This window comes from Pelophylax lessonae (assembly GCF_965119305.1).
Source record: "Pelophylax lessonae genome assembly, chromosome: 6".
Taxonomy (NCBI): domain Eukaryota; kingdom Metazoa; phylum Chordata; class Amphibia; order Anura; family Ranidae; genus Pelophylax; species Pelophylax lessonae.
Window position 1 is genome coordinate 306622280 of NC_138773.1, and position 17406 is coordinate 306639685.

Sequence of the window (17406 nt, forward strand, 5' to 3'; positions counted from 1 at the left end):
ATTGCTCGTTTAGGTCTAGGGGGAAATAGAAAATAAGAATTACTTATCCGATCCTCCGCTTCTCTGGTCTCCGCAGCATCCTCCTCCCTATGCTCCATAGCCGTGCACTGGATGTGATGACACTAAGGAGCGGTCCACTGCCAGAGCATGGGGGAGCGCCATCTGCTGGGGGAGCAGAGGATCAGGTAAGTTAATGTGCTTCTCCTCTCCCCTAGACTAAATGAGAAGTTAACCCCTGCAGTTCAGGGGCAGCCTCAGTGCATGGAATATTTTTTAGGTTTCTAGAAGTTGCGCTTTTAAAAAATAAAGATAGAAAGTATAAAGGTAATAAAGACTGTTCTTAGTGGGCAACGCTCCAATACTTTCTGGAAGGGGACAATACTTTGACTGGGAAGCCCATCATAGTGGTGGGCCAATAAAAAATGTGTGGGAGAAGGAAGGGAGTGGGTAAGCACTAATACTATAATATAATAATTGATGACGCTCGGGACGGCGGGTGAAACACGTTGACATAATTTTGGGTTTAACCAATTGTGTCACTTCCTGTCTCCTTGTAGAACGCACGCTAGTCGGCGATCAGGAAGTTCTTGCTGTTACTGTTTACTAGTAGTAATAAAGGGGGAGTAGGAGAAGACCTAAGAGGTTCTCCTAAAGGTCAACACTGGACAATTGGGTTTAAAGAGGAAGTAAACCCTCCTCTGCAAGTTGTATCTATAGGTGATCCTATGATAAGACTTACCTATAGGTACTGTAAATATCTCCTAAACATGTACCGTTTAGGAGATATTTACCTTACATGCAGCCAGTGACGTCACTGGCGCATGCGCTCAGAAGGAACGGCCGCTGGTGCCGTTCCTTCAGAGTCCCGTGCCGTGACCGTCGGCTCCCGCGCGCATGCACGGGAGTGACGTCACCGCGGCTCCGGCCAATCAGATGGCCAGAGGCCGCGATCCCGGAAGACAGGCGACTAAACATGTTGCCCGTCATAGAGTTAAGTGGGCGGCACGGCGGGGGCTCGTTCTAAGGTAAGTATTTCATAATGAGCTAGTATGCGATGCATACTAGCTTATTATGGGTTTCTCTTTCAGGTTGAAAAAAAAAAATTTCGGTTTACAACCTCTTTAAATAAGGTAAACTTTATTAATTTAATTAAGCACCATTCCAAAACAACTTACACCATAACATTCTGGAGCCTAAGGGCTCTTTCACACGGTCCACCTCCGTAGGCGGATCCGTGCTGCTCAGCGAGGATCGATCCGCGATCCCCGCTGAGCCGGCGGATGACAGCTCCGTCTCCGCTTGCAGTGCGGAGAGGGAGGTGTCACAGCCCCCGCTGCTCTCTATGGGGAATCGGATGAGAGCGGACCCCCTGTACGCTCTCATCCGATCCCATCCGATCCCCAGGACGGATGGAAAATAGGGTTTCCATCCGTCCGGATTTCATGGACAGGATCGGATGCGGATGACAGTGGGTGTCAGTGGACATGTCACCGCTGACATCCGCTGCTCCATAGGGCTGAATGGGCATCCGATCAGATCCGCCTAATAAAATGACAGGTGGATCTGATTGGACCGCCCGTGTGAAAGAGCCCAAATGCTCCATTCACACCATATCCTTTTCAGGTGTTTTTTTAAGGCGTTTTTTGCAGGTGTTTAGAGGCAGGCAATGACATCTAACAAAAACGCCTGTAATCTGCCCAAAAAGGAAGCTCATGTACTTTTTTGAGCTTCAGGTCTCATGCACACTGGACGTTATCAAAATGTCAGTAGAAAGCTGTAACTATAGAAGGCTTTTTTCACCTGCTGTAAAAACGTCCCGTGTGCATGAGGCCTTAAAGTGAAGAATTTATACAGTCTGTCCAAGCTTTCCAATAACAGGGGGTGGGGACCTGAAGTTACACTCTGCAGAGGTTAGAGAGAGCTTATTGGAGGACCCCCCCCCCCTTGCCTACACACAGCACACAGGAACAGAGCTGAGGCTGTCAATCACAGGCTGTGTGCTGGAGTTCCCTTCTCTGTCACCTTTTATCCCTTGGTTTCAGGAAAACTTTTCAGAAATTATTCATGCTGATAGAAGAGGATTAAAGCAGCAGATGGAAATTACACTTAGTGCTCTGGATTGAGACGAGTAAACAATATAGAGGGACATGCTTTGTTAATTTTTCATGTCTGAAGTTTACAACCACTTTAACCACTTCCCGCCCGCCCTATTACAAATTGACGGCGGGAATGTGGTTGTGTTATCCTGACCAGACGTCATATGACGGCGGCAGGATAACACAGCTCTGGGCGCCCCCCGGGGGCGCGCAGAGCGGCGATCGGTGATGCGAGGTGTCAGTCTGACACCCTGCATCTCCGATCTCGGTAAAGAGCCTCTGACGGAGGCTCTTTACCATGTGATCAGCCGTGTCAAATCATGGCTGGTCACATAGTAAATAGGAACAGCCATTGATCGGCTTTCCTTAGTTCGTGCCTGACAGGCACGAGCAAAGGAGCGCCGATCGGCGGCTCCCCTGACAGGGGGGGGGGTCGGCACTGGTAATCAGATCATTGATTACCAGTGCAGACCCTCGGGGAGGGGATGCCACTAGATCCACCAGGGATGCCCACTATGACCCCAGGGATGCCCACTATGACCCCAGGGATGCCCACTATGACCCCAGGGATGCCCACAATGGCCACCAGGGATGGCAATCAGGGCTCAGGGAGCCCGCCATTGCACTCCCCATCAGTGATGCCCACCAGTGTCCTCCCTATCAGTGCTGCCCACAAGTGCCCATCATTGCTATCCTTTAGTGTCGCCCACCAGTGCCCATTATTGCCCACCAGTGCCGCCTATCAGTGCCCATCAGTGCCGTCCGTCAGTGCCACCCATCAGTGCCTATCAGTGCCCACCAGTGCTGCCTATCAGTGCCCATTAGTGCCCGTCAGTGCCACCTATCAGTGCCCATCAGTGCCACCTATCAGTGTCCATCAATGCCGCCTATCAGTGCCCAGCAGTGCTGCCTATCAGTGCCCACCAATACTGCATATCTGTGCTACCTATCAGTGCCGCATATCAGTGCCTATCAGTGCCGCATATCAGTGCCGCCTATCAGTGCCACCCCATCAGTGCCACCCCATCAGTGCCACCCCATCAGTGCCTCCTCATCAGTGCCTCCTCATCAGTGCCTGTCAGTGCAGTCTCATCAGTGCTCATCAGTGCAGAAAAAAACTTATTTATTTACAAAATTGTATAACATAAACAAAAAAACTTTTTTCTTTTTTTCAAACTTTTCGGTCTTTTTTTATTTGTTTAGCAAAAAGTAAAAATCGCACAGGTGATCAAATACCACCAAAAGAAAGCTCTGTTTGTGGGGGGAAAATTAAATAAATTTGGTGTAAGTACAGTGTTGCATGACCGCGCAATTGTCATTCAAATTGCAACAGCGCTAAAAGGGGAAAATTGGCCTGGGCAGGAAGGGAGGGAAGTGCCCTGTATTAAAGTGGTTAAGCTTTGACAATAAAACCTAGAAACTGATTGGTTATTATGCACGGCTGCAACAGTTTCTGTGTGCACCAGTTTTAATAAATCTCCCCCTGTGTTTGTTCATTCGATTCTGGCTGAAAGACTTGCACTGAGAGAGGAGCAGTGAGGCACAGCGACTGTGAGGCTCCTTTCACACGGGCTTTCCGATCCGATCCCTGTCAGTTTTCCAGGTGGACGGATCAGATGCTTCATGCATCCCTATGGAGCGGCAGATGTCAGCGGTGACATATCCGCTGACACCCACTGCTATCCAATCCGATCCTGCCCGTGAAATCCAGATGGATAGTAATCCTATTTTCCATCTGTCTAAAGGATCGGGTCGGATGGAATTGGATAAAAATAGACAGGTGGTCCGTTTTCATCCGATCCCCCATAGAGGAGAGCGGGGCTCTGACAGCTCCGTCTCTGCACAGTCAGTGGAGACGGACCTGTCATCCGCCTGCTCAGCGGGGATCGGTGGATCGATCCCTGCTGAGCAAAACTGAGTCCGCCGGGCGGAAAGCCTGTTTGAAAGGACCCCAAGGCTCTGTTCACACAGAGGCTGCTTCAAAGTCGCCCGACTCGGAAGCCGCCCCGTGCAGCGCAACCTCAGCGTTGCTTGCAAACAACTTCTCTAATAGAAGTCAATGCAAGTCGCCCCCAAAGTAGTGCAGGAACCTTTTTTCTAAGTCGGAGCAACTTGAGTTGCTCCGATTAGAACGATTCCATTGCACTGAATGGAGCGCGACTTGTCAGCTAGTCCTTAGTTATACCTGACTCTGGACTGGGCTTTGGGAAGCTCCTTTATATTTTTTGATTTTGCCCTGTGCTTTAGTTACATTTAGTTACATTTTTTCTCATTGCTCTATAGTGGTGTGTGTGCAGCAGTCGTATCACGTATGTGTGTTTTTATATGACTACGTAGTCTATTATTGTTGGTAAGGTGGAAGGTTTTTTTACTGTTTTTTCAATTAATCACTGTTTGTTCTTTGATGGTTTAACCACTTAAGCCCCGGAAGATTTTACCCCCTTCCTGACCAGGGGGTATTTTGCGATTCAGCACCGCGTAACTGCGTAACTTTAACGGACAATTGCGCCGTCGTGCGACGCTGTACCTAAACTAATTTGACGTCCTTTTTTTCCCACAAACAGAGCTTTCTTTTGGTGGTATTTGTTCACCTGTGCGATTTTTTGATCATGCGCTATAAACAAAAAAAGAGCGACAATTTTGCAAAAATAACAATATTTTTAAAAATTTTTTATATGAAATCCCTCCCCCCCCCAAAATGTAAAAATCTAAATTTTTTAAAATTTTCGGCCAATTTGTTTTATGCTACATATGTTTGGTAAAAAAAAATCACAATAAGCGTATTTTGATTGGTTTGCGCAAAAGTTATTGCGTTTACTAACAAAGGGAAAGATTTTTGTCATTTTTGTTGTTTTTTTTTTAACGAGTAATGTGGGCGATCTGCGATTTTTTTTTTTGCGGGACTGCGACATTGGGGCGGACAGATCGGACCCTTGACTGACATTTTTGACACTTTTGGGGGTACCAGTGACATTACTACAGTAATCAGTGCTATACATATGCACTGTTACTGTAAAAATGACACTGGCAGGGAAGGGGTTAACTTTATTGGGGAAGGAGGGGTTAAGTGTGTCCCTGGGGGTGTGTTTCTTACTGTGATTGGATGTAGCTACTGGTGTAAGAACAGAGATCAAAGGTCCTACATAGCAGAACCGTATGATCTCCATTTTTACACAGGGAAGAATGACAGGCGGCTTTGTTTACATCAGCCGCCTGCCTTTCTCACAGCGGACGATCGCGAGTGACCGGCGGACATCGGGTCCGCCGGTCACATGCGCAGACTTGTTAGGGAACGAGCCTGGGGCGGGAGCGCGCCTTCGGGTGCGCGCGCCGGCCCGCTATTGGCTCACAGGCTAGTGACGTACCGATACGTCACTTTGCCTGGCCGGGGCTGACCGCCGCAGTATATGTACTTGCGGAGGTCGGCAAGCGGTTAATAAATATTTGGTTTTTATTTAAGAACTGTGCTGGTGTTCATTTTTGGAAAATTAGCTGCTCTTATTGACCCCGGTTACTCAAATCATTTGGGGCAATTTTTCTCATTTCTATTGTCCCTAATTTTTTGGGTGTTTTTTTGCAGGCGGCTAAGTCGCCTGAAAAGTTGCCCCAGTGTGAACTGGGACTTAAGCACTACTAAGCTAGGAAAAATGTTTTTATAGGGTTTATTGAGCAAATATAATAATAAATAATAAATAAATATATAATAATAAATAAATAATATAGCTTCCCCCATATTTATTCGGACAGGTTCCCTTGACACATTTTGGGTTTTTTGGGTATTTTTTCCCCTAAAACGTATATAAACGCCTTCTCTCTTTTTATATTACACACCCTGAATGCATACTTGTTGATAGCCGACACCACGTCACGAAAGAGGATTTTGGAAGTAAAGGTGTGCCCATGATACACAATGGGTTCTCCATTGGGGCCGTCCCAGGTGTCCACCTCCACGCAGCGGCAGCCTCTCTTCAGCGCCCTGTATGGGAAAAACATGGCATTTTAGGATATGTAAATGTGGGTGAGGTCTCCCCTCAAATGGAGAATTCTGCTTCCAAAAAAAAAACTAAGATATTATGTAAAAGCAGAGCTTTCAATAACTTTACATCTGTCTAAATACATTCCCGACACGCCCCAGTATACATTTAACCAGTTCTGGACCGAAAGGATTTGCCCCCTTAATGACTAGGCCATTTTTTGCGATTCGGCACTGCGTTACTTTAACGGACAATTGCGCGGTCGTGCGACGCTGTACCCAAATAAAATTGATGTCCTTTTTTTCCCACAAATAGAGCTTTCTTTTGGTGGTATTTGATCCCTTTTTTTTTCACGATTTTTATTTATTGCGCTACAAACAAAAAAAGAGCAACAATTCTGAAAAAAAAAAAAAAGCTATATTTTTCACTTTCTGCTATATAACATTCCCCCCAAAAAACTTTAAAAACCAAACTTTTTCATCCTTTTAGGCCAATTTGTATTCTGCTACATATTTTTTGTAAAATAAAATCGCAATAAGCGTATTTTGATTGGTTTGCGCAAAAGTTATCGCATCTACAAACTAGGGGAAAGATTTATCTCCTTTTTAGTTATTTATTCATTTATCTTTTTTTTTTTACTATTAATGGCAGCGATCTGCCATTTTTAGCAGGACTGCAACATTGTGGCGGACAGATCGGACCCCTAACTGACATTTTTGATACTTTTGGGGGTACCAGTGACATTACTACAGTAATCAGTGCTAAAAATATGCCCTGTTACTGTATTAGGCCATATGGTGGAACTAAATCCCCATTTTTATTTATGGATGGTCTCCATATTTGATAGTCATTTCTTTTGCATGGTTGCGCTATTCTTTTTTAATATACATGTTGCTTGGTCCATAGCTGCACCGGCTTTAGATATACATGTTCAGGGTTTGCTCCCCCAATTTTTTGCTTGTTTATACTGTATTAATGACACTGGCAGTGAAGGGGTAACCAAGGGGTGATCAAAGGGTTAAGTGTGAGCCTAGGGGGTGTTTTCTACTGTATGGGGGAGGGACTTGTGGAATCAACACAGAGACCTGTGATCCTAAATAGGAGGAACACAGGCGCTCTGTGTTCATTCCAGAGAGAACAACGGTCTGCTGTGTTTACAATAGCAGACTGCCATTCTCTCTTAGCAGGGTGTGATTGCGGGTGCCCGACGGCAATTGTGTCCTCCAGTCCCGTTGATCGGCTTCCCCACTGCCTAATGGGAGCGGGCGCGCCCCCAGGAGCGCTCCCGCAAACCACTGTACAGTTACAGCAGGTCGCACAGCCGAGCCAGCCTGCCGCAGTATACCTGCGGCGGGTGGTTGGCAAGTGGTTAAAAAAAAAAAAAAGCTCCACCTATTATCATTTTAAAAGCCATCCTTGGGCTCCAATCCACTGATTTTGCTTAGGCTTGCATGATGCTTTCAGTCTGCTGCCAACAGGAGGAAGCATTTCCTCAGTCTCCTCCCCCCCAGTGATTAGACTGCAACATTGTAACTTTGTAGCAAGTCACAGTGGGGGCTGATCTGTGTCAGACATTTGTGAGCACAGCCAAGAACTGCAGCGGCACCAGGATTTACATGACTGTGTCATCTCTGAGCCAGCATTTCAGTCCAGGAAGTAAATGGTGACCCTGAATGATGCCTGAATAAAGATGGCTCCATCCTTCTGGAGAGGAAAGCATATGAAGGCACTAAAAAACATATAATTGCTGCGCTAAAATATAATACAATTCAGTATGCGAAAAGCAGCCAACACAAATCTTTGGAACAGAAAGATCAATAATAATAAAAATACAAATGTGGCGCTAATCTGGTAGCTATAATCAAAGAAATGTCCTTGATATGCGTGGATGAAAAAGCAACAGTTCAAATTATTTCTCGTACATAAACAAAAAACTTCACAAAGAAGGGAAGAAATGTGAAGATCCTCAGCAAGGGAGACCACCACCAGGCACCCGCACACACTGATCCTTACCAGATCACATTGACCCTCATCACAAAGGTCAAAAAACGCCCATGGTACAAGCACTGGAAAGCCGGGATCATTCACTCCTCCTGACGTCTAGACGACGTCAACTCTGACGAAACGCGTCGGGTGGAGCCTGTGGCGACGCATGCCACACCAGGAAGAGACACAGCGGCCATATTTCTGGTGGGATGCGCGAGCACCCGACCGCTCGGAGGTGGATAAAGCAACGCTCTCTAAGTGCGGCTATCCTGTAAGTGTATTTATTATCCTTGGGGAGCAATAAACTTCATAGCAGTGTACACTATGTGTTGGCATTTTGTTTCCTCACATGGGGACCCTGTAAGGACCTAAGGACTGTCCGCTTGGTGGAAGATTTCCTAGGAGGAGGAGTGAATGATCCCGGCTTTCCAGTGCTTGTACCATGGGCGTTTTTTGACCTTTGTGATGAGGGTCAATGTGATCTGGTAAGGATCAGTGTGTGCGGGTGCCTGGTGGTGGTCTCCCTTGCTGAGGATCTTCACATTTCTTCCCTTCTTTGTGAAGTTTTTTGTTTATGTACGAGAAATAATTTGAACTGTTGCTTTTTCATCCACGCATATCAAGGACATTTCTTTGATTATAGCTACCAGATTAGCGCCACATTTGTATTTTTATTTTTTATATGAAGGCACTGTCAGGGGGAGTCCTGTGATCTCTGTAAGAGGTAATAAATACCTGGAAGGGTTACTTTGACACATACTTAGCAAGCATGGACTGAAAGTGGAGTTCCAGCCGTTTCTGTGTTTATTAAAAGTCAGCAGCTACAAAAAGTGTATCTGCTGGCTTTTAATAAACACACTCGCCTGTCTCACGGTCCAGCGATGGCGTCGCCCGAAGCCTTGATCTTTTCCCCCTCCTCCCTGTGGCGCTGGCATCTCTAGTGTGGGCACCCTGTTGTGACAGCTTGTGGCTTCACAGCTGGGTGCGCACTGCGCATGCATGAGTCGCGCTGCGCATCTTGAATGGCCGGGCAATCTTCTGGGACCTATGACGTGTCCCAGAAGATTGCGGGGAGAGGAGAACTTCTGCTAGACCCGCCTAGGCGGCCTGAGTGGAAGTGGGAGCGGGTACCTGTCAAATCTAGGTACCCCCCCCCCCCCCCCAAAAAAAAATTACATGCCAAATGTGACCTGTCAGGGGGTCAGGGGGCCTTAAAGTGGAAGTTCCACTTTTGGGTGGAACTCCGCTTTAACATGATAAAATACATCTAATGTTGAGTCCACTTTAGAAATACAAATATTTGTATCTTGGAAAATATTCTTGTAACATTTCATATACTCAAACCCGCAGTTTACCATTTAGTTTTTCTGCTTTCTTCAAATTTGATTATGAATTAGGCAGTTATCTTCAACCTAATCCTCATATCTTCCAGGATGAGAAGTAATGATTAATTAAAAGCTTTTAGACATGGAGCATTGACATCCCTGACACTACAGAGGAGGCTTAGCTTGGACTGAGATTGGTTTGTGATATTAGCTAATGATACGGCCTACTGAGAAATTCATTCCAGACACTTGATAATGTAAATAAATTGTATCCTTATTAATAATGTAAATATAATGGTTTCCTTATTAACAATGTAAATATATTGCATCCTTAATATTAATGTAAATATAATTGTACCCTTATGAATAATATAATGATCATTCCAGGGAGAAGAACGGTCAGCTGTGTTTACAACAGCTGACCGTTCTTCTCTCTCAGTGGGCAATGATCGCGGGTGTCAGGCAGCAATCGGAGCCGCCTGCCCCATGTATCGGCTTCCCCGCTGACGAGCGGGAGCGAGAGCGCGCCGCCAGTGGTGCGTGCTCGCCCTCTAGCTCCCGGAGTGCGACCGATGTATACCTAAGGCGGTTTGCGCAGGAGCGGCTGCCTGCTGCAGTATAACTGTGGCGGGTGGACGTAAAGTGGTTAAAGTCTATGCAAAATCTAACGGGTAACCAGTGCAAGGACTCACAGACAGGGGTAATATGGGCACTTGTACCAGACCTAGTCGGGATTCTGGCTGCAGAATTATGTACATATTGTAGTGAATTAATAGTGGATTTAGGTACACCAGCAAATAGAGCATTAGTTAGGTCAAGAGAACACAAATGTATAGATCAGATTTTCAGCTACATTATATAATAGCATAGGATGCAGCCGAGCAATGTCTCTGAAGTAGAAAAAAAAACACAATACAACATGCTGTGACCGCACACAGTAAAGGAAATTGGTGTACCATCACTCACCGGATGTAGCCCTCCACACTGCTCTGCCCCCGGAGCTGGTCCTCCATCAGGTAGGTATTATGGGAGGAGGAGATGAAATAGTGGCACAGTGGCTGCGTCATGTCCTGGTAGAGCAGCGTGTGGCTCACATTAAATATGGATCCCTCCGGAGACAACAAATATATGAGAAAGCCGTCAATGCTCAGAGCGTGGAGCTTCTTCGCTACAAAGCAGAAATATTTCTGAATTAATGAACTTGTCTCAGTTTAGTTCAAATAAAGCCAGGAAACATACAGATACAACTGACACTTTGCTAATAAGATAAATCTACCCTGCTACTCTGATCCCCCACAGCTGGACATGTGACCAGATGTCCAGGTATTTGTCACCTGATCTCTGCTGAAAGGGTTTCGGTATATGATGTTTAGCTGCTTGGTGACCTTGAATAAGCAGGCATTTGGTCATGTGACCAGTTGTCAAACACTGGACCCAAACTATGTCAATAACCATAAACAATAGCTTGACCTTTTGACATATTTGACCATTGCATGGATGATTATACAGTGTCATCTGGTGTTTGGAAATGGAAACTTTTTACCCCAAAGAAATTGATGTAAGAAGATGATAAAAAAGAAAGGGTTACACCCATGTAAAAATGGTTACTAAACTTTCTAAATATGCCAGCAGCACAAACTGGAATTGGGTCTTCCATCTTGGGACAACATGAAATCTACACTACAAAAGAACCAGATCAGCATACTGCTTTCATTCGAAGGCTTAATGCCTGAAGTCCTGTTCAAGGAGGAAATTGTGGGCCAGCTATAACAGAAGCTAAGTGATTTTTAGTGTGCCCTTAGTGCATACATACAGCTGGCATTTGGTCACATGACCAGTTGCCCTGAAAACCCAGAGCACAGTTTTCTGCAGGACATCTAAGTTCGCAGTATTTGCTACATATTTATATACATTGTATACAAATGTTGTTGACACTCCTTAGCTTTTATTGATTTTACTCACACTAGGCAGGGTTGCACTGAATTGTGTCCGAGTTCGAGTGTCCTCCCAACCCACTCCCCTGCTGGTTGGCATTCACACTGGGCTACTGTGTTACATCGGTATGTATATTTATGTAGCCAAGACTGTGATTTCTTTCATATTTACATAAAATACATTGGTTGTTCTTTTGGAGTAAACAACATCATTTTTTCCTGTGGGAACATCTCTCAAACAAATGCCACTGAAACAATAATTGAACAAGACTATTTTTTTTTAAATCCGTGGTGGCGCAAAAACTAAATGAAAAAACCCGGTAAGTGAACACAAAAAAGGTGCATGTAAAAGTACACTTAGGGGTGTGCTTTGTCCACCCCCCGAAGAGGTAGGACCTCTACTCTGATCCCCCGGGGCGCAAGGCTTCTGACAGGGACAAAGGGTTTCCAATGGTCTACCTAGCTAGAAGGCCTGGCCAGGGTTGGCCCTACCATGGGTCCCACTGGGTCCATTGGACCCAGGCAGCCCTTGGAGAGGGGCAGCATATTGACTCCCAAGATTTTTTTTTTACAGCATTTTTGTGTGTTATGACTTTGCGGCAGGTTACGGGTGGCATTTCCCCATATCATACTGCCAGCCGTAGTGAAAACTGATGAGCATGAGGAGGCGGAGCGTATCCTCCGGGGAACACTCCCTCACATGATCGTGCTGTGCGCAATGACCTTAGACATCAGTGCCCTCCATCTCATGTAGGGCAGGCTGGATCTTCTAGGGTGGTGGGCACTGCAGACACAGGAGTGACCTGAGGACTGGGGACAGACAGTGGGTGTTTGGTGGACCGGTCCGGTGGTGAGTTATGATATTTTCCAAAGGTTATATTTATATAAAATCATGGATGAAAGGTGACAAACGTGGGAGAAAAATAAATAAATAAGTGGCTATGCATGGTGCACTGGCCGGGCTCACTGTTTGATATAATGGAGAAATAGAAACTATTGTGCTATATTGAGCAAAGTAAACAGTTGTCCAGGCAGTGTACACATTTTTAGCTATTGCAATTGTTTTAGAGGAGCTTTTGCCAAACACTGGACCCAAACTATGATAACAAAGATTAACAATAGCTTGACCTTTTGACATATTTGACCTATGGCATTGCATGATACCACAGTGTCATCTGGGGTTTGAAAATTGGAAATGCTTCCCTCAAAGAAACTAATGTAAGAAGATGATGGAAGTAGAAAGTAGAGAAAGTTACACCCATGTGTGAGAATGACTAACAAACAAAAAAAGCAGCACAAACTGGAAGGGGGTCTTTCACCTTAGGACTACACAAAATCTACACAACAAGAGAACCAAATCAGCATACCAATTTCCTTCGAATGCATAATGCCTGAAGTCCTGTTCAAGGAGGAAATTGTATACCAGCTATATCAGAAGCTAAGTGATTTTTAGTGTCCCCTATTGCATACATACTATTGGTAATGTTAATTTGCTAGAAAAGGCTAGTTAGTGTATGTGTGTTTGTATGTATGTCCTGTGATGTTTTCCTTTAACTGTAAGTAGTCTGTATATACAACATTCATATACTATAGGTTTTTTCTTTCCATGTCCTTGCTTTACCAAAAAGATACAAGCAAAACAGCTATAAGCAAGTGTTTCCAGGCACACTTACATCATCACCCCTGCCAACCAGAGCACAGTGATCCTTGTTCCTGTGCTTAGTGATTTGTGGAGAGCTCTGTACTCAGGCATGGTATTGTAAGATTCTGGTACCTTCGGTACCCTTCCAGCCCATTTCTTCCGCATATAGCTGCTGTCCCTTTAACTCTCATGACGTCATCACTAGGCGCCGCTCTGAGCGGCTATTTCAATCGCCGGCTTTCACTCACAAGGTGTTCGTGCAAACCGCTTGTTACACAGCCTTGTCTGACGCTGCCGAAGCCTCCAGCTATTTCCTGTATCTCGCTACTGATCCTGTATCTCGCTACCTGATCCTTATCTCATTACCGGACCCCTCATCTCTCTAAACCAACTAGTGATAAGTACCCCACAGGGGATTCCCTCCTATCAACTTACACTATCTACTCTTGCATACTAAAGACTGTTGCTATCTATGCATTACTATTTATATCATCTGCACTGTTACATAGATTGCTAGCTCTTGAGTCTTCTACCATCTATATCCTTGCACTAAGTTAGCAATTCCTGTACACTTCATCTGCTGTCCCCTACCACATGTTACTTGTACATGATTGCTAAACCTATCTGCATACTATCTATCACCATCTGCTAACACTCCAGAACATTACTATTGAGTGCCTATCATTGCTATCACTACTCACGCCTGTCCTTTCAGCACATCACCTCTATACTATCGTATACAACCTATCACTCCAGGAACATCTTATCTGAGTGTCTGTATATTTGCATGGTGAGGCAGGCTGGGCCACAATGATGAGTCTGGAGAGTTGGATATGGTAATTCAACACATCTCTACACGACTACTGAGTGGAAATTCTGCAGCTGCAAATCCAGTTCACTAAACAAACGCCGGAGCGTTACAGGTATGCACTCACATCAAAGCAAACCGGGCTGGGACCACCTCTTACAACTGTCTCAGAGCAAGATTCAGAGCACCCAAACTACACAAACTGGACCAAGAGGGAGATCCCTGCCTGGGTATGGTCTAAACTGCCAGTGTGAGCCCACCCGTAGTCACTGTTATCTCACCGGTCTCTGAAGGCTCATATCGAGCAATAAGGTCCATGGCAAACTCCTCCGTGTTCTCCGACTCCAACTGCTCCTGACGCAGAAAGTCAACGAACTCCAGCAGTGTCAACTTCTTTCCGTCCTTGGAGAAGTCTTGAAATATCTTCAGGACCTCATCACGCTGTGTCAGAGCTTTGTAGAACAAAACAAACTCGTCCCCCTCCAGAGTGCCGGACTCTGACTTATCGGCCATCTGAGAACATTGAAAAAAAGCATTTCATTAGGATGAGAGTATATGTATATCTCCAAACTGTCCCTCATTTCGAGGGACTGTCCCTCTTTTGTACCTAGATTCCTCTGTAATTTTTCCTCCGTTGTCCCTCTTTTTGGTCTAATGTTTACACCTTCATAAAAATGTACTCTTTAAATACCAGATGTGTCGTACTACACTAAACTTTTCATCTCATCTGTAAACTAATACATTTATTATTTTTAAAAGTCTATATATAGGAAAAGTGGTGGTCATATAAGGCACTTGTAGGTTTGACCAATAATTTTAACATATAAATTATTTGTACTCCACCTATCCGTGGGGTGTGGTCAGGGTGTGTCCTTTGACTTTGTGCTATAAGTTGTTCCTCATTCTCATTACAGAAAGTTGGGAGGTTTGAACCAAAACTTTCTTTTTTGCTTTGGATAATGTCAGGAATAATTAAAACCTCTATCAACTTATTTTTTTTTTGTGGGATTTTATCTTACTTTCTGTTGTGTCTTTGTGTCAGAAAGTAATGGGAAATCTCACTGAAAGGGGCACAGACAAAATAAACTGACAGGGTTACTGAGCTTTCCCCAATCTATGTACCTAAAACCAAAACCAAAAAATTTCCTGGGTGTAATTATTCTTGTCTTCTTTTTTTTTTCTGCTTACCATTTATGGCACTTGTCTAGTCCACCAAACTAGAGATAAAAGGGTCAACTGCCTGAGCAGCAGAGAGTCTTATGTGGGTCTCCCTGTAGCCTTGGTGTCCATCCTCTCCCCTTAAAATTCTACTACTGGACATCCACACATTGGAAAAAATTAAAGTAATCTATACAAGTGGCATCTTGATGCTCCTCCACTTACCCTGCTTCCCCCAAGTGCCTTATAGTATATACAGCCCATTCCATGACCTCAAAACTGTCTTGGGCCCATAAAAAGGTTTTATAAACCTTGGTGATAAATCCATTCTAGGCTGATTTTGGGGTGGAGCCCTGGTTAAGGGTTATGTTAAGGTTCAGCCCTAGGGGTTAATTTGAGGTTTAGGGTTAGATGTTGGATTGAAAGACTATAATTTACGATCACCTTCTGAAAATTCTACCTGCCTGGCTGTTGTGACTCACTGTTTTCAATGTTTTTCCAAGTCATTTACCCCATAAGTTTTTTTGTTTTTTTTTTTGCTTCAAATGGGTTTTGGCTTTCCATACAAGTCTATGTGGATGCAAAACCCGCTTAAAGGTCAAATGCAGGTTTGAAAGAAGCCAACTGCAGATCAAATGCACCTGTCAATGAATTCTGAATGATCTCAGGACTTTCTAAAAAAGCTGTTGCTATATACACAAGTCCAAAGACATAAAACACAGGCCCCGAGAAAGGCTACTGAATTGGAGGAGGGTGGGACTCATTTTATTGCTCTACCCAAAGCTGAATATCATGAATTTGGATGTCCTAAGCCATATCCAAATTTCACAATTTTCAGTTTCCTATTTTGAGGAAGCTTCTTCTTATTTTTGCCTTATGCCTCTTCTGCTTCTGCCTTACGACCCCAAGAGTGACAACAACTTTTAAATTACTCCCTCTTCCACTGCTTCTGGCTGTAGGAGGCTATGGACTGAGTACATCAATCCCATTAGAAGACATTTTTTTTATTTCCAGAATGGTTAACACCTAAGGACTTTATGAACTAACAGGAGCTGCTATTTAAGGTAAAACCCTTAGTACTAGAGATAAGGTTGGGTGTTTTCTTCCAAACTCATCTCTAGCTGAACTTCAAACTCATGTTTTTTATTTTTTTTACAACAATGAGCTACAGGCTGGGTCATTCCCACGCTGAATCCTGCCTCTTTGTTTACGTGAGCAGCAGGGCAGGAATGATCTGACGTTTACTGGAGTTTAAAAAAAAATGCAAGTTCAGAGTTTGGCTAGAGATGTGTTCAGAGGACACCCAAGCTCATCTCTACTGGGAACTACAATACCAGAATGCCCACACCCAATTCCCAAGACTGCATCTCAATTTTACCAAATTCTGGCCCAATCATCTCTGTAGGTAGAGCTGCCAGGAGCTTCCCAAACCATTCTGCACAATATTGTATCATTTGCTGCTGTGTAATACACATTTTTGAAGCTTGATTTGCATTCCCAATGGGACTACCGGTTCTGAAATTAGAATTTTGAAGGCTTGCAAACCACCACTGATAAAACTTTTCAAAAGTTCTCATCTCTGCTTAGGAGTTACAAGAAGTTATATTGTACCTGAAAAAGGCGATAGGCATGATGTTCACTCATGTCTACATTCATCATTTTCAGCAGGTCCTGGACCTCCTTGAAGTTCATCCTGCCATCATTGTTCTTGTCGGCCTTCTTAAACCAGTCCCATATCCATCTGAGTGGCAAGTCAAGGTAATCGCTGGGTACTTGAATAACGGAACACCCACACCCAGTTACCAACCGACCACTGTTATCATTGTGATGGTCTATAAATTCAAAGAACGGAGCAATCCCCTAGGTGTGGGACTTTGAGTGGCACCTTATAATGAGAAGTAATATATTGCTTAAAAAAATTATTTTGTTAAATATTTATATATAAAAATGGTGATACATGGCAAATGTAGCAGCATATACAGCAGATATCAGCAAAGGACATGGAAATGACAAAAAAGAAGAAACACCATACAGTATAGGAAATGTTAACAGTGACCTGACACATTTCAGAGCTGAAAAAGCTACTTCATCAGGGGTGTAACTGAGTTTGGATAACCTATAGACAGACTGCTGCTATTACAGGGACACATCACTATCTTTTTGCTGCCTTGTAGCCCTCCTTTCGGCTTGCGCTCATATCTGACCCCAGCATCCAGGATTTGTATCTGGTGGTTTTTGCAATCCAACCGCTTCTTTTAGCGATTAATACAATATGTAGAATCATTGATAGGCAGCAGGTATTGATCTACCTCTCGGGAACTCTGGCTGTTGTCTTTGCATTTGTTTTTATCTGTGACATGGAATGTACTTATACACCAATATCACTATAGGTTATCCAACCTCAGTTACACCCCTGATGAAGGAGCATCTTCAGCTTCGAAATGTGTATACTGTATGGTGTTTCTTCTTTTTTGTCATTTCCA

General features: G+C 44.3%; 1 protein-coding gene across 1 annotated transcript in view; it reads right to left on the bottom strand.

The window, feature by feature from the left end:
* The window catches only part of PLCD4 (phospholipase C delta 4), a 148495-nt gene that overhangs the window by 35682 nt on the left and 95407 nt on the right, over nt 1-17406 (bottom strand). The window contains exons 6-9 of the mRNA XM_082260122.1: nt 16535-16664; nt 14047-14278; nt 10348-10549; nt 5928-6072 (exon numbers count right to left, since the gene is read on the bottom strand). Coding sequence (XP_082116248.1) covers nt 5928-6072; nt 10348-10549; nt 14047-14278; nt 16535-16664 — 709 coding nt within the window. The remainder of the gene's footprint in view (nt 1-5927; nt 6073-10347; nt 10550-14046; nt 14279-16534; nt 16665-17406) is intronic.